The 27,482-nt window shown below is 40.8% G+C and overlaps 1 protein-coding gene across 2 annotated transcripts in view; it reads right to left on the reverse strand.

Moving 5' to 3' along the window:
• PCP4 (Purkinje cell protein 4) overlaps positions 1 to 26,566 on the reverse strand; it is a 52,755-nt gene extending 26,189 nt beyond the window's left edge. The window contains exons 1-2 of one of the 2 annotated variants that reach the window (XM_005151690.3): positions 26,478 to 26,566; positions 5,933 to 5,984 (exon numbers count right to left, since the gene is read on the reverse strand). In XM_005151690.3, the coding sequence (XP_005151747.1) occupies positions 5,933 to 5,984; positions 26,478 to 26,486 (61 nt within the window). In that variant the 5' untranslated portion in view covers positions 26,487 to 26,566. Of the gene's footprint in view, positions 1 to 5,932; positions 5,985 to 26,477 lie in introns of those variants that run through there. The other variant, XM_031051444.2, reaches the window with a different exon arrangement.
• Positions 26,567 to 27,482: the final 916 nt, after the last annotated feature.

Consider the following 27,482-nt stretch of genomic DNA (forward strand, 5'->3'; position numbering starts at 1 on the left):
CATCCTTCATGAGCATAATGCTATACCCTGTGTCAGTGGATGGACTTATTTGGTAGTGTTGAGAGTAGTTATGATACACAAAATGAAAACCTGTGGGAAATTCCAAAGACAGGACATTAGCCAGACTACATGAGCACTACTGGCTCTGCTAATTGATTAAGCTTTTAATACAAGCCTGGGTTGTGGAGTTTGGTTTTCTTTTTTTAGAATAGTTGTTTCTGCCTAAACATTTACAATTCTCATTACCAGATGAAGCACAGCAGTAATGCACAGTATCAAACCAGACTTGTCAGGTAACAAAAATAAGAACAGCATCTGCTCTCTTACAACTATGATTTCAATTTAGATTAGGTATATTCATTACTTTAAATTCTACCAGAGGATCCTCCCCATGAAACCAGATTGCTACTGCATGTGTACAGACACGTGGAGGAAGGTGAAGTTTCAGTACAGAAGGTGTCTATCCCAAGCATGCAAAAATTATTGCTTTAGAAGTTTTTGTTGCTGGATAAACATCAAAAGCTGTTAATATGAAGACTTTTGCAAGCTATCTTTCATTGTCATCACTGCCCTAAATAAATAAGCATACATTATTCCTCTGGAGAGAACTTATCCTCTGGCCCCAAGAAACAGAAAATCACCTAAGAGAATAAATGAAGTTCATGTATAATTCCCCTCTCTTCCTTTCAGTATCCTCTCTAGGGAAGACCTGTGAACAGTCAGAGAGCCTTGTTATTAAAGGCTAGATCTGTCTTTTGCTGAGACACACTTGCAGCCTGAAGATATGAACAGACTCCCTGACAAACAGGCCAGTCTGGAGGAAGGGATATAGGCCAGGAGAGGACCTGAGATATATTTGGGTTGGTTATGGGTTTATGTGTTGCTGTCCCCAAGAAAGTGCCTGAAATAAAATTCAGCAGATAAAGTTGCCTGTACAGTTTTTGCCATGTATAGCTATGCCTTAAGATGGTATTTGTCTAGAACTCTTTACTTAGAATTTTTCTCCTATCTCTCATCTGAAACATTCAACTACAGATCATGGTGCTGAGCTCACAAAGGATTTTTTTACACCTTCTTCTGAGCCTGAGCTATCTATATAGGAGCAAATACAACTTAGGTCACTATGCTGTAGGTTCAAACACTATTGTACTTAGGCTTTGTGAAGGTGTTGTTTGATGGTTACATCTAGGAACATTGCTGAGATAGACTTCCTATTTTAAGAGATAGGGAATGAGGTAAAGCAAAAATTCCCATTTCACTCTACTAGTACTAGATTCTTTGTTTGAGATAGGACATAATTTGGCTCTGGATATAGACTGGAAGAAGATGAGAGACACACTGCATTACTGACTTAGAGATTGTATTCTGTGAAACATCACTTTCGAGGGACAAGAGAATTTTAGCAAACACCATAATGAAAAGAAACAAGAGGACAAGGTAAATTTCCTTCCAGCACTCAACCTATTACCCAGGAAAACTCATTATTAAGTAGTTTCCCATAGTACTCCCCATTCTAACTTCTGATTAGTGCAGTATGGGTCCAGTATCAGAGAGAAGCAGCCTGAAAGGGTGGGTTGTGTGTTTGCTTTGGGGGTGGTTTTCTGTGTTTGGGATTTTTTTTGTTAGTTTTATATTGAGCCAGCAGTTGTTTGCAAGACCTATTTTACCTTTACCACAAAACATTGTTCGTGTGGCAAAAGACAAAACACATGAAGCATCGCATTGCTACAGCTAAGTCACGGCCCTTTCCTGTAACGAAGGAAAATGACCTCTAGACCTGGGCAGATACAGCAAAACATGTTCCATGAGATCCTTTGAGTATTTATACAAGTTGGCCTCTTGTGTTCCCTCCCTTTCCAAAAGTTTTTTCCACAAGTTTATTTGTTGGGCTGCTCCCAAACGCAGTATATTTTTACCTAGTCTTTGGAGAATATTAGTGGAAAATTAATTTCAAGTTCTTCAGCAGATATTTATATTAGACCATCTTACAATAATGATGCTGGCCTCCTGCCAGGAATTAAAGCTCTATTAAGCTAAGCACTCTACATAAATAACTATTAAGATGATCATTCACTGTCAGACCAAGCAAGATTCTTTATTCCTGAGTGCAGTGTACACAGAGGGCAGAATTTCACAAATTCCTTGAGTAGATGAGATGGGTAAATGGACTGTTGATAACACTGCAAGATGCATATCCCTCTACTGGGAAAGCTTACTAGAGAGGTATCTCTATTTTACCATGTATGATTGTTTTACAGTTCTTTACCATTACAGTCGGTGCTTTCAGAAAGCATTCTGATTTAAGTGACTTTAGGTTACTCCATTTTAGGTGTAAAGATAAGAATTTAACTCTACTGCTTTTATCCTTATGTAGAGGCATCCCATGGCATACTGTGCGGAGAGAAGGAAATGCAGAGCGTTTACTTATAGTTTTTAGATCACCCCAAAGCAGAAACCACTGACAAGACAAACACTTATGAATGAGTAGAAACTGAAAATTGTTTCACCTCCGGTACAACTGGTCATCTTGCTGTGATTGTGTATGCCTCATCCACCATGATATGTAAATTCATGCAAACCTATTAATTTTCATTTCACTCATACCCAGGAAGTTATAGAATTCATTGCATGAAAGCATGTATTTTGGTATTATAAATATTCATATTGCTAAATGATAAATCTGCTATTACAAGAAAATTAACAAATATCAATTAATAATCACATGCCTTACGTACTTTCAGAAGAAAGGGTGAGATCTATTAATAGGAAAAGAGCAATTCTAAATTTGAAGATAGAAATAATTGGTTCTTGTGCAATTATTTCCCTGCCAGTTGTGCTAGTCTATAAAGAGCAGATTGTATGATACCAGCTTGCAAATTACATAGAAAAAAAACCACAGGGTAATGTGAAACAGAATGAGAAGTGACAAGTGTTAACCTACAAAGGAACCTTGTGACATTGGCAAGGTAATAAGAACAGTAAGGTAGGAACATCCTGTTTTCATTTAGGATGCATTTGCAAGCACAATAGATATTAAAAAAATATATAAAAAGGAAATTACAGCTTCTTATCCCACTGACTCTATTAGACCAAGTTAGATTCATATGGGAGGATGTGCATGGGGATAGTTCTTCCATCTTCCCTTTGGATTTTCTACAGCAGAGAACAGTATTATATAATAGAGTTTACAAGTTAAGTTTGTTATAGCATACACAAATAAGCATGGCTAAGCTTTCAGGTAGATTGAGGTTCTCCAAAACCCAATGAGGTCATGGCAGCTACAGTTACATGGCTCCTACATACAAGTTGTTTTTATATAGGTGTTTCTGTATACACAGTATTACTGCTAATTATTAGGATTGTGTTTCTTTAAAACTAGTCCTTTCACCAAGGAATAACTGCTTATGTAATTTAGTCCCAGTAATATTTTTGTTGGCATACAGCTTCAAGAACTACCAGGCTTGCTGCTGCATAAACTCCAAGAAGATATGATGGTATATATTGTACAAAATATAGTGGAGAGCAATCCTATTTGCTAATGACCAGTGTACTGAAAGAGAAGCGGAAGCTTTGTCCCCTACACCTTACCACCTAGCAGTCTGGAAATCTATCCAAGAAGGCAGCAGAGGAAAGACAACTGTTGATGAATGAAGTTCCATGTAGGTACGACAGTCCATTCATCAACATGACAACCAGTACAGCTTGTGTATGAGATTTTCTCCTATGATCACAAACTCCTACACTGTGGCACATCACTGCTCCACACTGCTGGCTTTTCTGAAGCTCATTCTTTTCCACAGCTCATCCTCCTGAGCCAACAAGCAAGGGTGCTGGAACAAGGCATTGGGACTGAGCCTGAATTTTGTGTGTGATAAAATCCTCCACTAGAAGGGAAGCCAGCTAAGAGAAACCACTTCTGTGGCAGCAGGAACTAAACACAACTAAGGACATCATGCTACTATCCAATGAAGGTCAAACAAGAGCATGCATTCATAAGTGTCTACCAAAACTATCACTACTATAAAAGGAATCTTCAGAGATTGAATTTTCCCAAATGCTTTGCAGTGACGGCAACACTATACATGTCTTCAAAGAGGGAGAATGCTGACTGCCATGGTTAGTTCTATTTTCTCTGGTTTTGAACTAGCCTAGAGGCAGGCTCAAAATTCATTTTCTAATCAAAAAAAAAAAGAAAAAAAAACAACACCAAAACTTGACACATAGCAGCATCTCCACTGTGTGAATAAAAAAAAACCCTCTGAAATTAGTTTTAACAGCAAAGATGCTCAGCTGTTTTTCAGTAGTTTCTCTTAATCTTTTAATCAAGAACAAGGACAATGACCAGACTACCTTGCCTCTGCAAACATTTTAACAGCATGATTTTTTTTTAACATGATGAAAAGGGTTTTTGTTTCTTCCCCCTCTCCTTATTTCAATAAGAAGGAAAGTTTCCTTTTGACAGGGAAACAAATACCTAAGGAGGCAGCTGATAACAGCCACAAGGAAAATTTAAGGCATGAGCATGTTGCAGACTTCTGACCAAAACAAAAGAAAAAACAAAACCAAAAAAACAACCATGGAACAGGATTTATATCGTGTATATAGGTTTACAGAACACCCCAGTTTTCAGAGGAATAAATCATTCCTGCTTGAGTTCTAACTGCACAGAGCTAATAAAGAAAAAAAGACTATACATTTCTGCTTCTTTGATTTAGAATTCAACCTCTGGTTCAAAGTTCTGATTCTGCTTTATTTTCATGCAAGCATAGGAACTGGGGAGATTAGAGGACACTATTCCATCTCCCCTACTGCTCCTCTATTATACATAGGTGACAGGTTTGTTATAATTTCGTTACAAAAAAATAATTGGCATCTACTTCTCGAAGATTAACTGCACATCTGCCTGTTCATATTATACCTAGAACTATGCTACAACTAGAATCATTTATATTTCTGAATTAATGATGCAGCCATTTCTCACTCAAAATTCCCGTTGAGGAAAAAAAAAAAAGAACTAAGAATACTGCAGGATCAGTAAATCTAAGCTAAACTTCACAACAGGACAATTTTATTTGGGAAGAAATTCAAGGCAAATGAGATCAGTTCATAATGTGCTCAAACAGTAAAGAGAAAAACATGCTTCCCCTGCTGCCCAAATGGCTGACATAATTTTGCTTGCTTTCCTTTCCTGTTAACTTGAGAATGCAAATGACTTTGCTGTCAGGGTACATTTGTTCCCACTAATTCAAGACACTATAACAAGCCAAAATATTTATTTCTTTTTTTCCACTCTAATTTGTGTTTTATCATACTGGGAACAACATCTACAGATTTCATTTACTGTAACATTATGCAAACAGCCCTTATGGAAAAGTCACCTCTTCGTATTAGGAAAAACTAGGCATAAAGAAGCCTCTTAATGTTTTAAGATATGTTGCCTCAAAGAGCCCCAAAATTCCATTCAGACCAATGTGTAAAGGCCAAAATAACTGCTCAAATCTCTCATCTTGGAAAACCCTTGGCTTTTCAGAGAAGAGACTTACATTCTTTCTGCTTATCAGTAATTAATTGTAATTAGTTTACTTTTGTTCACATTCATTATAGCAACTGTTAATAACACTTAATGTAGTATTTTGGTGTTCTTTGTTCCTAACATTACCTTGTTCTAGCCTCATTCATATCTGCACTGACTTTTGCAGTCCTTTGGCTTACTATAGTACACGCTTAGAATTTGCCTTCTGCTTTTGTAGATGATTTGAACATACAAATACAAAGAAAATAATCCCACTGAAGCTCTTCTAGTTTTTCAAACACATTAAAAAAATAAAAAAAAACCAAGGCCATTGCTACCTAATATCTCCCATTACATTAAAAAATACTGTTTGTCAATTTAACTTAATAGTCACCATCAAGAAATACAGTCTACCCTTACCATTCTCAGCAGATGTCTTCTCTTTTCCATTTGTAGCTCCGGTTCCTTGTCTCTGTTGGGGGGGGGGGGGGGGGGGGGAAGCCAACAAACAAGTGATTAGAACAAACTTGAATGTGCATTTTTCCCCTTGGAGTTATAAGCAGTTACAGCCTGATATCTCTTCAATACCTTTGACAGTCACGCAATGTTGCTTTGAAACACTACCAGTCAGAATAGTAACAGTTATACTTAGGTAGAATTGTATAAACATGCACGCAACTGTATATAACTATCACACACCAATGATGGAATGTGCTTAACCAGGTTTCCAGCAGCACAAAGGTATGTGCTACAGCAAGACCTCTCTTCAGGTCCCTGCTATGCCTCCATTTCCATGATTCTCCTGACCTGACTGGCCAGAGGACTCATCTTTTTGTTTTAGCCAAAAGTGGAGGTAGAACTTTGCCATTTCAGTTCACTCTGTCCAAGGAAAAGCCTCAGGACTTTCCATGAAAAACTGATTTAAGTCACTGTAAGTAAAGTATGGTTACTCCAGTGCAGTCCAAGTAACTATTCACAGCATTAGGGTTGTATTAATGTAGTTCAGCTACTAGGTAACTTCCTACCTTAGGAGTGCTCACTTTATACATGCTGCATCCCTCAGAGAAATCACCTCACTATTGGAATTAAGGTACTTTAAGTATGACAAACCACATTTCTTACACAAAAATATTCATATATGTGTGTATTACTGAAAGACTAAAGAATAAATTCTCTAGGGTTGTACACATAAAAAAAAATAGGATTATTAAATGGAGTGAATAAACCCAGCTGCATTCAGCCAGAAGCAGCACATCCTCATGCATCAGGAAAGTTAACAGCTACAGTAGCACTGCAAACCACAATTGAAACCTTCTCTACTGCTGGGATTTCTGTCCATCATCCCTCACAGCAGTGGTATTTTCAGGTTTTTTTGTGTATGGAGCTAACAATGATGTAAGTATGAAACCTTCATTTGTATTCTTAGCTCTTATTATAGAAGCCAGAGGGGAAGAGAAAGCTCTTCAAACCCCTCAGGAGAATACAAAAGAGCCACATATGGTCTACAGTGCATCCACATGCCAGTGGTGGGTTTTTCATCTTCTCTGTGGCAAACTTCAGTGCATCTCTCTTTACCAGCTCTGCCTCATCTCTCACTTTGTGCAATGAGACAGAGCATCCCTAGAGAAAAGAGCTCTGAGTCTATAACTACAGCTGCAGCCCCCCATACAATGGAAATATATTTTGTTTCTCCCTGGAACCTCAGACTTATGACAGCAGAGAAAACTTGGTCGATAACAAAGATAGGGATTCTAAAGGGATAAACATCTTTCAAAAAGGCATAACTTTCCAACCGCCAGAAATCAATAAATCCACCCAACAACCAGTTCTGCTGAAGATTATTAACCTTTATGCCTTCATTTAAAGTTTGGTTAATATTTCTGTATTTAAATTTCAATCCACATTTGAAAATAGATTTTAGGGTTAATTTACTGGGGCCTCCAAAATAGCCCCAATATACTGGAATTTTCTTGTCTATAAAAATAGTAACTATATTGCTTTTTCCTTCTCTGTTTATTTTTAAGTGCTTTTCAAGTTGTCTTATTTCTTGGGTCTTTCAGGCTGTGCTACTTAGCCTTTATGAAAGCTTCTCTTTCCTCCCTGGGCTATACCTGTCAGGTTTGGTCTACTGTTGATGAAGAGCTGGAATATGAATCCACACATTTATTTCTTGTCTCATGATCTCCCCTCAGGGAGAGGAGAAAGTTATCAAAGAAAACTAATAGAAAACTTGGCTTTGATCAATGAAGGTTTTTCTATTCATAGGGTCAAGATTTTTTCTTTAAGTCTTAAATCAGTCTAAGTATTCTACAGCCATTCATTTGATCAGTGACATACACAGACTGAAGCCTGAAAATCTGCCAAACAAGCTTCTGATAGCCTTTCCTTCAGTTATATACATATTCTGACCTATAAACACTGTGCTGTCTTCCAAGTGTGTGCTGTAGATTTGAAAGGAAAAATCAGTTTCTCATTAATAACACACTGAAGCTTATGAAAATGCCGTATACAATGTGACCATCCACCTGCAAAGCCTTTAGTCTTTTATTTCAATATATTCAGTGGAGCTACATTTTAAAGCTATTTTTTAAAGACACTGGTATTATTAGAAGCTGGAACCTCTTGCTTCTTTTGCCAACTTTCAAGACACTACCACAGGCTACAAAACAAAAGTTAGCTTTTTAACATCATTGAGAGCACAGAGGACTAAACATGAGGAGGATTTATTAGGAGTATTTTCAAGCAGAAGTGGACAGCCCTCCAAAAACTGGTAAAGTCCCCAAGTTATTGACAATAGTTTAAAATAGGAAAGCAGTTTAACTCTGTTTCCTGTAACTTGCAGCTAGCTTCCTTTATTCAAAAAGATTGCTTCTAAAATTCCTCAGCATTTTCTAAGGCAAGCACTATGAAAGCACCATTGAATAAACCTTCCACTAGACATCAAAGAACAAACACCAGAGCCAAAATGAGCATGAGTGCAAAACCATAATGATTACACAATAAAACAGGATAAACAATTTTGTTGCTATGTTGCATAGGAGCAAGCACAGTTTATGACTGCTTGAGGCTATATTATTTTTTTTATACTCTGTGGTTTTAGAGAACACCAAAGGCACATCATTAAAAGCATTTCCAAAAATCCGTTACTCCCAATTTGTCAGAAGGGGAAGGAAAAAGGGCTACTGCTATATGCCCAAAATCCCAGTAAGAAAAGAGATTTATTTTTTCTGTTAAATTCTCAGTGCTATACACAGCAGCTAGTTAACATGGTATGAAAACTATAATAAGTTAGCCCCCTAGGTATAAAAACTAAAGTCAAAAGTGAATTTGTAGCTCAGAGGACCTTTCAAGTAAAATGTTAAGGTACTACACTAGTTTTTCTAGTGACTCTTCTAGCCCCTCCTTTACCCCCAAGCCTGATTTTTGCCTGTAATCTTACATTCTTGTTTTGAAATAGCCTGACCTTTTCAGTTATGCTTCCAATTAGCACCTCAGTGTTCAGGATTGTAGCCACACAGTGATTACAGAATTTTCAGGGGCACAGGGGTTGTTTTGTTCTTCCAGTGAGCCACAGAAAGCCCAGGATCAGGGACATGAAACTGCCAGAAAGTTCTTTGACAAATAGGCCCTTATAGTAATAACACTATTCTGCTGCTTCATCTCAGTGCAGGGCTAACAAGGTACAGAGGGGCTGTATCTCAGTAAAGCAGTGGCTGCAAATTCTCAAAAGCATATTGTTTCTACATCAAAGGAAGAATATCCAAGAGCAGAATTAATAGAAACAGTGGAAAGTTTTTGTGAAGTGAATAGCAGAGTCAGTGTAGACTTGACTCAGGATGACAAAATAATTTAACTGACACATTTGAAATGTTATTAGAATGTTCTGTACTCACTGACAAGAAGCACAGCAGTGAAGTCTGTACATATCCTAAGCTTTTCTTAAGCCTTGTTTTGCTACTAGGTCCATCTCGAGGCTTTGACAAAAGCAAATACACATTGGTACTACGCAGCACAAAAATGGCTGTGGGTCAGCCAGCTATGTGCCAAGCAAACCTTTATTCTGCACTACCATCTGCTCTCCATACAAAATTTTCTCCATAAGAGATGTAAATTGACTCAAACTAAAGTGTTTCATAAACACCTTATTTTTTCATAGTCTTTTGCTTTGAAGAGTTCAGCTGCTTTAGCCTTAAAATGAAAAAAGTACCAAGAACTACATTTTGCAAATTTATAAGCTTTCTGCAGATAAAAATGTCACTGTAAGTATCTGCTTAAGGATTTCCCATGTTTTCCATGTAAGGAAAGCTTCCTAGTCAACAGCAGACCAATCAGCAATTTCTGCTGCTTTTTAGCACTAAATACTTCTTGTACACTTCCTCAAATAAGGAAAATTAAGGTTGACTATATCCAGGAACAACACAGGAAAAATTTCTTACAGGCCAATCTTTACTTATTACAAGGAGGTTCATTGGACTACAGGCATAGGTGTAACCCAAATCATACTTATCCTATAACCATTACTGCCTCAATACTCATTGCATGTTTAGTTTCCCCATAGTGGAATTTTGAGGACATTACATTAGCATGCACACTTCCTGCAAGCTAAAGATTAAAAACATAGGAGACTTATGAAGGAAGAGAGACTTACAGGAGCCCTGTATCCTGGGCTTCATCAAAAGAAACATGACCAGCAGGTCCAAGGAGGTGATCCTGCCCCTCTACTCTGCTCTCGTGAGACCTCACTTGGAGTCTTGTGTGCAGTTCTGGTGTCCTCAACATAAAAAGGACATGGAACTGTTGGAACAAGTCCAGAGGAGGGCCACGAGGATGATCAGGGGACTGGAGCACCTCCCGTATGAAGACAGGCTGAGAAAGTTGGGGCTGTTCAGCCTGGAGAAGAAAAGGCTGCATGGAGACCTCATAGCAGCCTTCCAGTATCTGAAGGGGGCCTATAGGGATGCTGGGAAGGGACTCTTCATTAGGGACTGTAGTAATAGGACAAGGGGTAATGGGTTCAAAGTTAAACAGTGGAAGTTTAGATTGGATATAAGGAAGAAGTTCTTTACTGTTAGGGCAGTGAAGCACTGGAATGGGTTTCCCAAGGAAGCTGTGAATGCACCATCCCTGGTGGTGTTCAGGGCCAGGTTGGACAGAGCCGTGGGTGGCATGGTTTAGTGGGAGGTGTCCCTGCCTATGGCAGGGGGGTTGGAACTTGATGATCTGAAGGTCCTTTCCAACCCTAACTATTCTATGATTATGTGAAATGCAGGACTACATACTTCACACAGCCTCCTTTCCTGTGTACCTCCTGTCCAGGTATATTCTATTCAAATTTCTTGGTTCTAAAAACACAGATTTTTCCATGCCTTTTTTTTTTTTCTTTTATACCTAGTGTTAAAACTATGTATAAATTTTCTATTAAAACAAACAAACCAACCAACAAAAAAAGCAAACAAAAAAAAAGCCTCAAGATATATATAACACTTTCTAAACAAGCAGCGGGCATTGAGGGAAGCATCAGCTATTGCCAGTAGATCAGTGCCTTATGCGTATATGCCACTTGACATTAATTACGCAATGAGGTGATATCGTGAGCAAACTGAAATCAATGAGAATTTCGCAATTGCCTTTCTTTCACACTCGAGCAAAGAACACAAGCTGTATGTCAGAAACCAAATGAAGATCCAGACTATCAGTAGGGGCAAGAACCAGGCAGCTGTGTGACCTGGAATGAATGGATAGCCTCTGTAGAATTCATGATTTCAACCTGACCAATTAGGTTAAACTCTTCTTTACTGGAGATTTCTGTTCCTTTATGTTTGACAACCTCTTGCCAATGTTATATATTGACTTGAAGGAACAATATTCATCATTTCACATAGTTAAGTACAGAAAATATTACTCTTAATCACAATACAGTAAATAATCTGGTAATAAGACATATGAAATATAATGTTTAAGATAAAGAACAGGAGACGTGACGCTGCTATGACAGAAAAACTTCTGTTTACTGATGCTGCAGGGATACCTGGCCTCTAAAGGAATGGGAATGGAATTTTAGCACCACTATGTTTTTTGGTATTATACAGCAAAAAGTATGAAGATGAACAGCTGAAAGAAAAAAGTGTACTGCTGAAGAGCCACACACAGGTTCTGCTGTTTCACTCATTCCCTCCTATTGTAAGTCATCTTAGAACTGGTCTGCAATACAGACAGATGGCAAATCCCATACCAACTTCTGTGACATCCAGATACATTTATCAACATATATTTCAGTACAAAGGAGTACACTCCTGGTTATGGCTAAGCTTACATTTCTGGTAGAAGTAGCTTTTTGGAGAACACCACTTTTCCCTGGCTGCTCTCACCCTAGGATCTCACTTTTCTTAGGATACGGTCTCTACTCTCATCTATGTAGCACCTTCTCTGCATGCTCCTTTATACAGACAGTTTTCTGGCTGTCCTGCATTGCCAGGCAGCATAATATTGCTAGCGCAAGAGTGCCAGGATCCACCTTTCAATACTGGCTGTCAAAATAAAACAATCCCTGGCATTTTGACAATGTCTATAATTATCTTCATGGGTCAGTGTTCTGCTTCATTAGCTCTCAATTCTACTTAATTTCATTAAGGCTCTGCTATAGCTATTTTAATAAATTAAAACTCCACAGGTGGACTAAGATGAACTGATAGGATTCAGACTGAAGTGGCTAAAAGCTGGCAGTGACCAACTCTGCTTTTCTATGGCTTTTGTAGTTGCTGAAGGCATATTAAGTATGTACAAACATACACATTATCATCCTAGAAACCACATAATATTTGTCAGAAGTTAGCAGGGCTGTGAACAACTACCGATGATTTTCCTTCTAGACACTGTGGATCAGTGCCTGGCTCTTGCTGTTGCAATGGTAGGGGCAAGTTCCAATATCTTTACAATTTCCTTTCATGTTTCTATAAAGGATACAAGCTGAACCTCAGCATTCATATCCTTGCATCTTTGACAGTCATTTACACTGGTGCAAATAAAATCTCAAACACTACTTTCGCACACAGAAGGAAAGCACTATATTGAAGGTATAGTCCTCCATACAAGTTGCAGACCGTGAAAAAGCAGACAAGGTTGACTGCTTATGTACTGGTTGCTGCACTTCCACAGGAAGGAGGGCATGCAGGTTTAGATATTGCTTACTCAGGGTGAACTCACAACTCCCATAAAACAGTTGAGGAAGGCATGCTGGTAGAAGGCCATGGCTCTCCTGTTGATCCACTGAACAATGAGGCACAGAAAAAGCTATGGAAGTTGAAGAAGTAGCCTTGAAGCTGGGGCTTCTCAGAGTTGTTGAAAGACAGACAGCATTGCAGTCCCTGCTTCTAGGTTACTTTCTTTGCAATGTGGTCATTGTCCATGTAAAACACATTTATGTATCTATAAAAAATGCATACTACACCCAATGAGCAGAATGCCTTAAGAGAATTGATCACAGAATTAGGGTATTTGCTTCAATTCAGGAGGTGTGATTTGCTCACTTTCATCCAGACAGAGCTTTTGGCTTGAGGAAAGTCCTCAGAATAGACATTTCTGAGCGTACACAGAGCAAGCTTCAGCACCCGGCACTTTAAAGTTAAATAAGGAGGCACCTAAGGAAAATGGCCAGAGAATCACTACCTGAGATACAAGAACCCACTTACAGTGCTTTTTTTATATATTCTAATAGTACAGAGAAGAGCTTTCGCAGTGTCCCACTTTCACCAATGATGGGCTGTAATTTATAAATTCAGCAGTGAGAACCTGCTGATTTTGTGCTCAGATCCAATATAATGTTCTAAACAGAATATTTACACCAGCACCAAATGTAATCAACATAATTAGCACAAACAGTAGCTTGCTTAATATTTAGGTTATTAGCATATTTTGAATTAAAACATTATTAAGCAGATATTTCTCCAAACACATTGTAATTACTTTTTTTTTTTTTTTCTAAGGCAGGGATTAATGGAATCTTTGAAGTTAATTTTGAAAGCAGCTGCAAGAATGTATTTCCCAAATCCTGTTAATTACCATGCCAGCCATGAGAAGTAATCCCTCTTTCCACAGGAAATGGAGGATTTGATCCTGCAAGGCTTATTTACTGGGTAACTCATATGTGGACAAGTAGCTGTCTCCAATTCAGCAGAATCACTCTTATGAGTAGAGTTGGAGCCTCAGTGTGGTGCTCAAATTTCTCTAAACTGCATGTTGGGTTTTGTATTGCAAAGGGCAAAGAGGGTAAAATCAACTACAGAATAAGCCTTCTCACACCACTTGCCAAAAAATTACCTCAGCTCTCCTTTGGAGATGAGCAATATAGCCCATATCTTAATTACACTGAAAATTGATAAAGGGAATTATCAAGGTAACCCAAAGGGAATAATTCAATTACATAAAAATTGATTAAGCTGGATGTCATAAATGAAAAATGACTGAGGTTAAGCTGGCCTCTTCCATTTTTCTCCTATTATTTCTTATCTATTGGTAGCATCAGACTTGGCACTATCGTTACAGAAAGGGCATTTTTAGGCAGGAAATCAGCCCTAAGAACTCCTACTTCCCAGTCTAGCCCAATCCAGCCACACCTTTCCATCCTCAAGGACTCATTTGTTTGGATACAATTGTTTGCAAGGTCATGCAAAAAATATGAGCACTAAAATTATTCAAGTTAAAAATAACCCTTCAGCAGAGCTGTGTTGAAAACATTGAAATGATCCAGCTAAAAAGAGATATGTATTTTAATTGTTTCTGTTGATCATTTCAGTAACACAGTTGATGTCTCTGATCCACAGTCATACCAGGACAATGGAACAATCAACAGACGGTACCATGGAGAGGAGGCTCTGCAATTTTATTATGGGAACTGAAAAATCAGAGCAAGTCAGTGCTTCATACCAAGAGGTATCTGTGTTGTGTGACTGCCTTTAAGCAATCTTTACTCTGCAACAGAGCAAAATGTGAAGCAACACAGGTACATCCATGCAGCCTAAATTATAAGCTATGGCCACCTGTAAAGGCAATAAAGACAGTTAATCATTGAATCATAGAACAGTTATGGTTGGAAAGGACCTTAAGATCATCTACATCCAACGCCTCTGTCATGGGCAAGGATACCTCACACTAGACCACGTCATTCAAGGCTCTGTCCAACCCGGCCTTGAACGCCACCAAGGATTTGATTAGGAGCAAATCAAAACCTTTGGGATCTGGGAAAAGCATCTGAATTCAGACAGTATCTTGGGTATTCTTTAATATCAGCATCCCCTGATAGCGAGAGTTCCCTAAGCCAATCAGGGTGTCAGGATCCTTGCCTAGACAGAATATGACAGATTACAGATCGTGTTTTTGTAACAAAAAATTACTTTTTATTTCATTCTTCCAAACCCTTCTGAAGTTTAGGGTAATTTAATTTGTTGAGCTATAAACCCAGCTGTAATTGAGTTAGAGACTGTCTTCAAGGGACAGCTTGGATTATTAATGCCAAAAGTCTGCACTGACAAATTGCTGCATATCTGATCATATTTGCTGTCATTATTAAAACAGACTGCTTCTTCCCAGACTGCAAAAATTCTGGCACTTTTTCATTGGTGTTTTTGTTTATTTCCAGTTATACAATTTAAAAAAAAATGCTCTCATTTTCTTCTTATTTCCCTACATACTTCAGCAGATAACAGATGTTATTGCAGTCTGTTAGGCTGCACTGGACAGCTAGGTTTCTAAAAAGTATTAATTATAGCAGTTTCAAGTTGCTATGCAAAGAAACTTTCTGCCTTCACCCTAGGGCAAAGCATCTGATTTTCAAGACAAGAGAAAGACTAAGTGGCAAGGATGTTTATGCATCAGCTACTCTATGCCTCAAACCCCTGGGCAGTCAGTCTGGTCACAGAGAGCAACACTGGGCAGCCCCTCAGTCATCTGTGGTTATGACAGGTTCTTTAGGGCTATTCCAGTAGCAGGGGAATCACTGGACTGACTGCATGCTGCAGCTTTGGCAGCACATCCTGCCCAGGGACTGCACAGAGGGATGACTCAAACCTGTTATCTCTGGCGCTGTGCCATAAGGGAGATTCATGCAAGGAAAACCCTGAATCGGCTGCTGAAGCTGCCTCAAAATGAGGCCTTGCTTGACAGAGGATTTGTGCTGTATAGTTCAGACCTCTATCAGAAATCACCCCCTGAGACTTTAGGGGAGCTGCTTTCTTTGAAGTGTGATGCAGTTCAGCGCAAAGCTGTCCTGGCACTACAACTGCAAACCACAGCCAAGCAATCAGAAATAACCATGCCATACTAAAAAGTAAGATGGACAGGGTGATGCACAAGGTCACCTTGATTGCCATGAATGAGGGACAGCAATCAAATACACTCACACAGAGAGAGCAGAAGAAAAGCCAGATCACTAGCTCTGTCAAAGAGCTAGTCCCCAAAAAAAATAGAGATTTCTGCAAGTCAGAAGCTCCCAGGATCTTGTAGATGCTCAGTCAAAATCAATGCCACTATCAGTTTTCACTGTTAACAGTGGCATAGAAGATAAGAAAGCAGTCTTCACTGAGCAGCTGTAGGTAGCTCCCAGGGTCCTCAGCCCCAGGACAGACCCACAAAGTTACCTGCCCTAAGACTGAATGCTCTACAGTTCCTGCAGTGCACTAGCTGTAGAACAAGTCCAGAGAAATGTGGTCAAGCAGACTCAGCAAGAGCTCCCCTCCATTGTTTCAAACACTTTCCCTCCACAGATGTTTTTCAATTAGGGTCAGTGAAATTAGGGTTCAGTGAAAACTTGCAAGTTTCTCCACTCCAAGTAGTCATCAGTCAGTTCTTCCCTCTATTATGTATCAGGCTCCATTCTGCTTATGTGTCTCACGTGTAACATATTCATATGAACAGAGCAAGCCATCCTGCAATGCCATTTAAGAAAGGCATTAATGTGTTCCTCCAGGAAAGTAATGCATTAATTTTGTTAATATTCTAACATGCCCATCCTGTAACTAGACAGAAAATAGATTCCTTAGAAATTCCATGCAGAAAGCAGAACCACTTAGATCCAGCTGAGTACTCCCTGACACATTGCAGTTAGATAAAAACATCTATTAAAGACTTATATGGCATGACCACAAAATATTGCTGGAATTCAGATAATCTGCAACTTTGTTGCTTGGGGTTTTTGATTGTCTTTTTTTGTTTGGTTGGTTTTTTCTGTGGTTTTGGGATTTGGGGGGACTTTGGTAGGTTTTTTGTGTGGGTTTTTTGGTTTTTTTTTGTGGTGGGTTTTTTTGCTCTTTACAAAATTAATGCTAAATCTTTTGCTACCACTGTTTACCTGAAGATCTATCACATTAGTCCAGTTCCAGGATAGAAATGCACCAAGCTGTTAGTCCACGCAAAGTACTGCTTTATAAGAGCCCTGTGAAATAAAGGATCTCCTGTAATCTAACTTAAGAGGTTCTTTCAGCTTGGCTTGGGTGTTAGTTCTGTCCAGTATCTTGCAAAATATGCTGAAAGAAAGAAGTGATAGCTAGCCAAGTCTGACTGGCAAATTAAAACTGGCATGAAGCTGGCCTGCCTTAGGCATTTGGCTGTCCTGCTTAAACTGCAGCACATGTGCGCTGCTGGCATATGCATTTTAAAGTGTGCTAAGCCAACAATATATTTGCTCTCTTTTCCAGTGATGAGTGTGTATCTGTCAGATCACAGTGGAGTAGGGGTACATATGAGGCAGCTAAGAAGTTGCATGTCTTCTTTTTCTACCATGGCATCTGCAGAAAGCTGCCTGTCTAGGCACCCCCTTTTACTTAGTATGCTCTTCCTCCTCCTTCCCTATCAAGTTAATACTTCTAATTTGTAGCAGTTTGTATTCCCTCTTGCTTTACTTCACATTCTACGTGTTTGGAATTCAAGGAGCCAGATTTCAGCATCATTCAGATTTCTTCCTTGAACACCACATACTATCTCTTAATTTCATATGGAAGTCACTCTTCAGAGTATTTAAATTAGTGTAAAATTATATGCATAAGAGTCAACATCCAGAGTACTCAGTACTTTAAAACAAAAATAATTTAATCCTGGGAATTTGAAAGAAGCATATTTTTTACAAGACAAAGAGACAGCAAGAATCCCATTACTGGAAACATTCAAGCTAGAGAATGAAAAGTCCTAAAATTCAAATCAAAGATAAACTTGTTATTTTTTAGAATAATTATTTTTCTGCCTCTGAACCTCTCCCTTACTGCCCCATACAACCTTGTCCAACCTTAAAGTCCAACCTTGGACTTTAACATTTTCAAATGTGTTTTCACATTTAGCTGGGCATTACACTCTCATACATCTCAGGCAGGCTTCTCTCCATCACCAGATTACATTGGATCTATCTGATGAAGTTTGTATTCACATTGTTTGGTCTCACTTACAGGGAAGTCTGCCTGGTAGTTAAAAAGCTCAGCTCTCTTGTGCCCTAGAGTAGAAGGGAGCACTCTCACCTGATCAAACCTAACCTCACCCTACCACTTTTTGAGGGTTTTGCTGAATCACACACAGCTCTTCAGCAGAGGAACAAAGGTACACTAGTGTGTGCATAGTGGCACCTGTCTGGGATGGATCAGTTGACCAAATCTGGAACAGAAATACTAATTCATTAAAGCCAAACTTTTTGTGTGAAAGTGCGGTGGTGCCTATAAAAACATTCTTGCGAATCAGTGATCTTCCTTCTTATCATGCGTGTCACCAGGAAAAGGTCAAACATCACCAAAACCCTCAAGAAATGAAAGATGTTCTCAGATATATTAATTTCTGCCTCATCTGCTTGCTTACATGCTTGCACTGATTTAGGAGTTTTCATGATCTTGATACCCTTTCCCTTGAAATGTATCTTCTCCTGTAGTCAGAGTGCTGCCAACTACAATTTCAGTATCTTCCTATCCCTCTAGTGTCAGATTAATAAAGAACAAAGCATCACCAAGACAAATGGACAGCCAGGCACCCAGACTAGTGATATCAGCTGGATAGCAAGGCTTATTTTACAGGTCACAGAGGACTCATGGTGATGCAAGTCACCCAGGCATTAGAAATGGGTAATGTCTGCTTTCCAGCACTCTGGCCAGTGATTTTGAAGCTGAGCAAGTTCTTAGTTTTCCTTGAAAGTTCTCCTCCACCCCCTACAAAACTGAGGCTCTTTCTGTGGAAAAACTGCATCTCATGTGCAATCCTAGTAGTTTCTATAGGAGACGATGACTTGACAGGACTGCTCCAGATGTCTCAGTGACTCACTCCAGAAGAGCCTGCTAACTCTTGTCAAGCTTAACAAGCTTTAGCATAACACTGTCTTGTTTCCAGGTATAGCCATAGCCAGTGCTAGCTTGGGCATTTCTAAACTATGCTCCATCATTACCAGACAAGATGCACTTAAAGTCTCTACAAACACATCTAGACCAGTCTATACAGCAAACAAGGATCCTTACAAGTCTCCCCTCTTAATTTTTAGATGTGCATTGTGCTGTGATACAACATGACAGCACTCAAAGAGTGGATGGTCGCACTCAAAGAGTTGTGGTCAACGGTTCAATGTCCGGCTGGAGATCAGTAACGAGTGGTGTCCCTGAGGGATCGGTATTGGGACCGGTCTTGCTTAATATCTTTGTTGCTGACATGGACAATGGGATTGAGTGTGCCCTCAGCAAGTTTGCCGATGACACCAAGCTGTGTGGTTCTGTTGATACGCTAGAGGGAAGGAATGCCATTCAGAGGGACCTTGACACACTTGTGAGGTGGGATGATGCCAACCTCATGAAGTTTAACCATGCCAAGTGTAAGGTCCTACACATGGGTGGGAGCAATCCCAGGCACAGCTACAGGTTGGGCAAAAAGGAAATTCATTGTAGTCCTGTGGAGAAGGACTTGGGGGTGTTGATCAATGAGAAAATGAACATGAGCCAGCTTCAGTTTGCACTCACAGCCCAGAAAGCCAACCATATCCTGGGCTGCATCAAGAGGAGCGTGACCAGCAGGTCAAAGGAGGTGATCCTGCCCCTCTACTCTGCTCTCGTGAGACCTCACTTGGAGTCTTGTGTGCAGTTCTGGTGTCCTCAACATAAAAAGGACATGGAACTGTTGGAACAAGTCCAGAGGAGGGCCACGAGGATGATCAGGGGACTGGAGCACCTCCCGTATGAAGACAGGCTGAGAAAGTTGGGGCTGTTCAGCCTGGAGAAGAGAAGGCTGCGTGGAGGCCTCATAGCAGCCTTCCAGTATCTGAAGAAGGCCTGTAAGCACGCTGGGGAGGGACTATTCATTAGGGACCATAGTGATAGGACAAGGGGTAACAGGTTGAAACTTAAACAGCAGAGATTTAGACTGTATATAAGGAAGAAATTCTTTCCTGTTAGGGTGGTGAGGTACTGGAATGGGTTGCCCAGGGAGGTTGTGAATGCTCCATCCCTGGTGGTGTTCAAGACCAGGTTGGATGAAGCCTTGGGTGATATGGCTTAGTGTGAGGTGTCCCTGCCCATGGCAGGGGGGTTGGAACTAGATGATCTTGAGGTCCTTTCCAATCCTAACTATTCTATGATTCTATGACCTTCTGAGTTAAAATCATTCTAAACTGAACATTTGATTCACGTTTCTCCAGTTCTACTATCTGATTCAACTAGATCTACTTTCTAGTCCTACTAGCACTATCCCGCAGCTGGCTCCACAGCACAGCTAGAATGAAACTTGCCAGCCAAGGAATTGCAAATATGGCTAGTGACCATGCAGCCACCTTTTTGCCAGGCATTTGGACACAAAGACTCCATGTTAAACACACCAAATATACACTTCTATACAGGGTAACAGTTAGCTCTCTGTCTCTTCACACATTAGTATATCCAAAGCCCTCATATCTGGTGCCACCCTTCTCACCAGCTTTTCATCTCTGTCCAAGAATCCTCGAAGTCTGCAAAATCAGACAGAAGGGCACCATCTTTCACAGTTGCAGGGGGTTTTCTCCCCCACCCTTCCCTGTTGTTTCTTACTTCCAGCCTTAACAAGAGATCTCTGCCATCAGTCTGTCTACTGTCACAGTACTCACAGTGTCAGCTGCACCACTAGTTAAGGTAATGCATCATGCACTATATACTAAGGTGATAATGTAAGAACATTCAATGGCTGTAAAATAATACTTTTCCCTTTAACAGGAAAGGCAGTTCAGCTGTAACTAATATTCAAGGCATGTAGGCAGACAATTTTCATTTCTTCTCTGACTAAACTTGTGCTTCTTCCAAATTCCAAAATAGGGCTATATCAGCCTTTGCTGCTATCTCATCTGATCAATTTAAACAAATATCTGGCATATGTGACACTTTCCCAGTTTCCCTGTAAGCAGGCTAGTCTAGTCTCCGAGCAGACATGGAGAGTGGAGTTAGATTGTGACCTCAAATCCTGTCATTACTGATAAGTTTCACAATTGCAACTCTTCTGCAATTTGCTTGCTCCAAGTTTATTCCGTCAAGATTGTAATTTATTTTTCTATTAAGAGAAAAATAGCCTATATAGTCTGTCACTTCCTTCTCCTTACATAAGAGAAATTAAAACTTATTTTTCTTAATTAAAAGTAGAGGAAGAAGGGGGAAAAGGACTTTTTAGTTATTGTTAAATCTAGTTTCTACCTATCTACCACGGGATTTTTTTATTTAGAAACCAAATGTCCAAACAACTGAAGAAAAAGAAACAGAACACCTCTTGGAGTTAGAATGTACGTTATTCATCTTCATCGGAAGATCCTCTGCCTCGCAGAGAACAAAGAATTCCACAGCTCAGTGAATTTAAGGCTCCTGCAACTGACAGGCTAAAGAAAAGCACAGCTTTCCTCTGATGCATATAGCCTCCTTCTCCCAAGCCTCTTTGGCCAAGAAGTGGGTGTCTCATGATTTACATACACAGCATCCAGCCCTAGGCACTCTATTACTTTCTGTGACAAAGTTACAGCGAAGAGGTAAAACATGTGAACACGGAAACATTTCCCAAGTCATCCTTAGGAAAAAAAGCAAGGAAGACAATAGCAAATAGTGGCCAAGAAATCAAACATTTTATTCAAATTAATAAAAAACACACAGCAACATTTGATGACCTATTACAGACCACCACTATTCCTGTTGAAGTTAATTACTACCATACACCAGATTTCATCATTAACATGATCTAGTTAATGTAGAAACTCTTGGAAGATAGCTCTTCTAAGCTCACCAATGGGACTAGAAACTAATACATTTTTACAACCTGAAATGATATACTATTATCAAGTACAGCAGTAGGAAGGATGGAGGTTTCCCATTTTATAAATGCAGATATTTTGCTTTAAGTTACTCTTTTGCAGGGAAGCATGACATCTGAAGCATACAATTAAAACTAACTATCTTTTATTAAAGTGTTGTGGTGTTTGAATCTTCTGTCATTTTAAACATTGCAAGAAAGCCTGGGCACTTCTAAAAGGCACATCCGCCAGTTTCACCAAGTGGAAATCAATTTCCAACATCACTTCTAAATGCTGGTTTAGAAGATGCTTGATCCCCCTGAAACCACACTGTTGAAAGGAGAAGGCAAAGTGACCCATTTAAAACTTATTATTCTCCTTTTCTCCTGTTTTGAGCTGCAATTTACCACTAAGCTGATAAATAGATGTGGGCTAAAATTAAACATTGATGTTATGTGCCTTAGGTGTCCCACTCCCATCCTGTAACAGCTGCAAAATTTCCTCCTCCACCCTGCCGTGTTGTTGTTGCACTTTTTAGATCTATACAGTTTGGGACTGTTGTGGGTACAACCTCTGTGAGGCCAACAGTTTCCCATTTAAATACCTAAAGCCACTACAGTATCAGAGAGAAGCCTCCACATATATCTAATGTTTCATGCTCTGACATGTGCCTCTACTTCTCCAACAGGCTCCTGTTGGGCACACATGCCCAGAGCAATAGAGACATGTTCCAGGTTCTTCCCTCAATATTGAAGGAAAAGGACAGGCACTGTTACTCTACCAGCATAAGGGCATGCCCAAATGACCAGGCCAGATGGTACTACTGGTTTTGAAAAGAGCCACAGCAGAGACTGCCTTGATGATCGATGTCTTGCACACACACCTCAAGGACTGGTGAAGCTCAATTCTCATAAAGACATCTTTGTTATATTATGTCAACTTTCCAGTGAAGCTTCCATCTTCACAGAGGTAGGTATCTCCCACGGAAGCTGACCTCAGCTCCAGAACAAAGATTCAGTACTCCAGGTTGCAATGGAGAGCTGACTGAACGAGCACATGATGTGTGCTCTGTGCACCCCTATCACAGGGCACAAAAGCAACTTTCATGATCCTTCAGAAGGTGGACACAACACACCAATTGCAAAGGGAAACCTTGCTGTAGCTCCAAGAAACAAGACCCGATGTTCTTTGTATTCAAAGCCTGACCAAAACCCTGTGTTCACACAGAGATCAAGTCACCCGCTAAAAGACATAGGCACACTATGGAATCAAGCCCCTAACAGCTCTCTCCCGTCTTATGAATTTCACATGCCTGCTTGCTTGACACCTATTTCAAATGAAAGATAGAATATTCTTGCTACTGTCTGGTACCTAGGCTGCTCTTCAAATATACAAAGCTGCTGGCTCAAACTCTGCCTTAAGTGGTGCACATCAGCACCCTGGCAATCAGCATAGCACTTCACTCACATTGTGTAACACTCTCCCAACTTCCAACGCAAGCTCTTAAGTCACAGGTGCATCAGGCACGTGGGCCTGTGGCGCTCTCAAAATGAGGAACCTATTAAAGCTCAGCTCCTTCCCTACACCAGCAGTACCACTCTGATCCTTAAGACCAAAAGTAAATAAATGCATTCAACAAGGCAACCTATGCTAATCCTATTTTAAGGTCCATCTCCTAACACATGTGCTTCATACCTGAACCAGGGATGCAGCACAATATTGTTTTGCTACACTCCTCCCCAAGTCCAGACCTGATTCCTGATGACAGCCAGAATCATTCAACACAGAAGGCAAGAGGGGCAGCAAATGTTGTAAAAATGCTTGCATGTCAAAACATTTCTTGTGAACCTTTGCACCCTACTGTCACCATGACCTGACATCATCTGCAACGTCCGATAATTAAATGACTGATGACAGGATTCCCTGTGGTGTATCAAGTTCACGCCAGTTGCAGGTCTAGAGGCTCACAAGCTAAACTGACTGTGAGAAGTGATTTGGCATTGGTCTGTGAGCCCATTAACCAAGACTACTTCCCCCAATTTGTCCTATGTGACCAGAGATCTTCAACATTAGGGCTGCATCTCATGGGTGCTCACCGTGGCAGTAGCAGATATTTTTCAGTGCAGCTCTTCTCTGTAGATCATTACAAAAATCAAAACCACCTACAGACCTAAAGAAAAGGCTCCTTAGTTATTTGAGGGCAGATTTTTCAGAGCTACTTGGACACCTAGAATTTCATTTCGGTATACAGTGACTTTATGGAGAAGTTCCCCATACAGCTAAGAGATCTATCTGCACTGAAACCAAGCTGCAGAAAGTGCTAATGACGTTTCACAATGGCACTAGGTAAAGTCTTATACCTCAAGTTCCCTGTGATGAGTTACATGGCCAGACTTTTGCCCAGAGACAAGGCATCTTAAACACATTTTCAGGCAAATATTGCAGAGGAAGTATTGTAAAGGTTTTCTGTAGGAAATGTCTTTATCCTTCCTGACAAAAAAAAAATAAGCTGCTACAAAATATAGAAGTATTACAGTCAGAATAACAGCTGCTTCTGTTCAACTTTCTCCATCACCAGACTGGTAACCACTGCCCATAAACAGGAAATAAGTTAATTTTGCTTGGAGCAGCAAACTAAGAATCCATGCAAAGTCTCAGCAAATAACTTGAGGAACATGAAAGCTCTCTTCAGAGATTTCTGCAACAACATTTCAAGCTCTGCTCAAATCCTGACAAGCATTAACATAAAGCAAAAAACCTTCTCACCCTCCCAACACCACTCTATTGGGATAATCTTTTAATGGCTGTAGTTGAGCCTCTTGTCAATCACTCTGCCCTCATATTTTCTAGCAGAATAAAACAAAGAAATCAAATATTTTTCAGTTACAGCATTACATGTGAAATACAGCAAGATCCCCATCCAAATACTACAAACAGATATTTAAGGAGCTTGCATTCTGCTAATCTTTTTTTCCTCCCTTTTTAACAGCCTTTTACAGTGAGGTGGCTTGGGGTGTTCCACTTGCTTTCATCTGCCTTTTGGAAAAAGAACAGTCTTTTGAGCATCACTGACAGACAAACTAACAGCAAGGAAGCTTTTCTTCATCGGAGCTGTGAGAGTTATACTCTCCAGTATCATCAGTTGAATGACAGCAGCACTGAAGACACCAAGTGCAGTGCTACAGGGCTTAGTGCTATGCCAGAGAAAGAGACATTTTCCAGCTCTGAGGATTTGCTAGGTATAGTGCTCTGAGGCAAAGGGAAACATACTGCAAATAGAGAACCCCTATGCTGGTATTAGGGATGACCTTGAGGTTAATTGATACTTGTAAAATCCAAAAGGCAAGCAACCTAATTCAAACCATGAAGGGGTAAATGAGCAAATCCAACCCAGTACAAGGCTGTAACAAAAAAGTGTTTTGCATAGTTATAGTAAGTACAGCAATATCACCTATTCACTACTCCTCACTAGAAGATTTTTCCCTGAATGCTATCTTAAGTAGAACAGCAGTATTTCATCTCGCACAATACCTCAGCTAGCTTGGGGGACAAGGGGACAGAGACTGCAAAAAACAACCCCACAATGTATGCACTCCATCCAGCTGATACAAATACAGGCAGCAGCCAAGGAGAGGTCATGGACAGCCTGATCCCTTCAAGCACCAAAAAAAAAACACAATGATGATTTCCTCTGCTCTTCCCATCTGGCCTGACCTGCAAGCCAAGATGCAAGCTTGTCCTCATAAATCCCTGTACCAGAGACCATGATGCTACACTGCTTTTTGTCCAAGTTTACACCCCATCTAAAAATACAGCTGATCTTAACACCTGCACAACTACTCAGAGCTTCTTCGGTGTTGCTCTTAATTTTACTCTTGCTGCTAAGAAAGGGATACCCATTCATTAATGAAGCAGCAGGTCTTTTATAAGAGGAAATAGCCTGTGAATAACAGGTGCTGGGTAAGGCACAGTTACAGGCATCTCTACTGATTCCTAAAGGAAGAACTGCACTGGAGATTGTAAGATCTACCAGCTGAACCTGCTTGGCAGCTGTCAGGTAATCATCATGCATGACAACACCAGTCACAAGAATTCTGCTGTGCCCCAGATAACTTTTCCACAGGAAAAAAAAAAAAAAAAAAAAAGAAGAAAGAAAAAAGAAACAACCCACAGAGCACAAGTGAAAGTCCTCAGTTTTTTCCTTTATAAGAACATGAGTGATCCTTACATGTTTGGCACTATTTACATTTTTTCCTTAATTGTAATCCTTCCCAGGACACTATTTATAAAGTTCACATCAGCATCCAACTACAAACAGGGCATTTTTTTTCCATGAGCTCTAGCAGATAACTTTAGCACAACTGAATAAATCCTTCTTTCTGCACAGGAAAGCATTAAACACAACTTTAGGTTATTAATTGGCAGGGGGGGTTAATTGTTCTGCACTGGTGCATATGGTCCTTCAGAAGGCAAAACACCCCCTTGCTTTATGCTCTGAAGGAGCATATGCACCTCTGGAGGGATGCTTATCAGAAGGCACGGTCTAACAGAAACTACACGTTTCAGACTCCCCACCCAGCCCGGGACCCCTCTGAGGCACAGCAGATGCTCACCGGGCTCCCGGCCAGGTCAGCCCCTCCCGAGCCGCTCTCCCAATGGCAAGGTTACGTTCACTGCCGAGCGCTCCCCACACGCACCCCCGGTTCCCCCCGCGGGGCTCACCTCGCTCATGTCGCGCAGCAGCAGCGCAGCCCTGCTCGCAGCAGCCCAACCGGCAAAGCGCTCCCACCGCTCCGCACCCAGCGTTAAGAACCGGCGCCCCGCGAGCAGCCTGGCCCGCGCCAGCCAATGAGAGACGCGCCCGCGACGCGTCCCCTCGCCATCACCCCGCCCCGGCTCCCGCATCCGAGAGAGCGCCGCGCCCCCTGGCGGTGGCTCCTTGCGGGAGGCAGCGGGTACCCGGGCCCCGGCGCTCCCCATCCCGCACAGCCCGGACCCCGCCCGCTTTACCCCTCTCGTCCTCAGAACACAGCGATTACAGGGAGCGGGATGGCGCTTTCTCCAGGCGGCCGGCACAAACAGCGCTCCCCTTGGGGGGTGGAGAGGAGAGCAGCAGTCACTGGGGCAGACAGCCCAGGTGCGCCGACGGGGGCTCTGCGGCCAGCTTAGGCACCCTTCAGACTGTGTGATGGAGGGGGCTTGAAAGCGCGATTCAATGCGTGTGGATCACGGAGTCGTAGAATCACAGGATCGTAGACTGGTTTGGCTTGGAAGGGACCTTAAACATCATCTGATTCCAATCCCCCCGCCATGGGCAGGGACACCTTCCACTAGACCTGGTTGCTCAAAGTTCCTTGTTGAACTTCGTGTGGTCACTGGCCCACCTCTGAAGCCTGTCCAGGTCCCTATGGATGGCATCTCTTCCCTCCAGTGTTAGGTTAAATTGTCAAAGTTCCACAGCTGTCTTTACCACCTGAGGCTGTTCCGTGCTGCTGAGGGCTCAGCAGGTTGTCACACAAGTCTCACTGCCTCTTCTGTTCTTCATCCGTCTGCTGTCACAGATATATGGGAAAGAGTGTTTCTTTTTGATCATTTTCTGAGCAAGTAATTAAAATGGAACTTTGGAAAGTGCGCTGTTCTACTCCAGCATCCATCTTTTGATGGAGCACGGTTACTATATTGGGCAATACAAATTCAGATGCTCTGACTCATGTTATCTGTGAAGAA

The sequence above is a fragment of the Melopsittacus undulatus genome, chromosome 2, assembly GCF_012275295.1.
Source record: "Melopsittacus undulatus isolate bMelUnd1 chromosome 2, bMelUnd1.mat.Z, whole genome shotgun sequence".
NCBI classification, from domain to species: domain Eukaryota; kingdom Metazoa; phylum Chordata; class Aves; order Psittaciformes; family Psittaculidae; genus Melopsittacus; species Melopsittacus undulatus.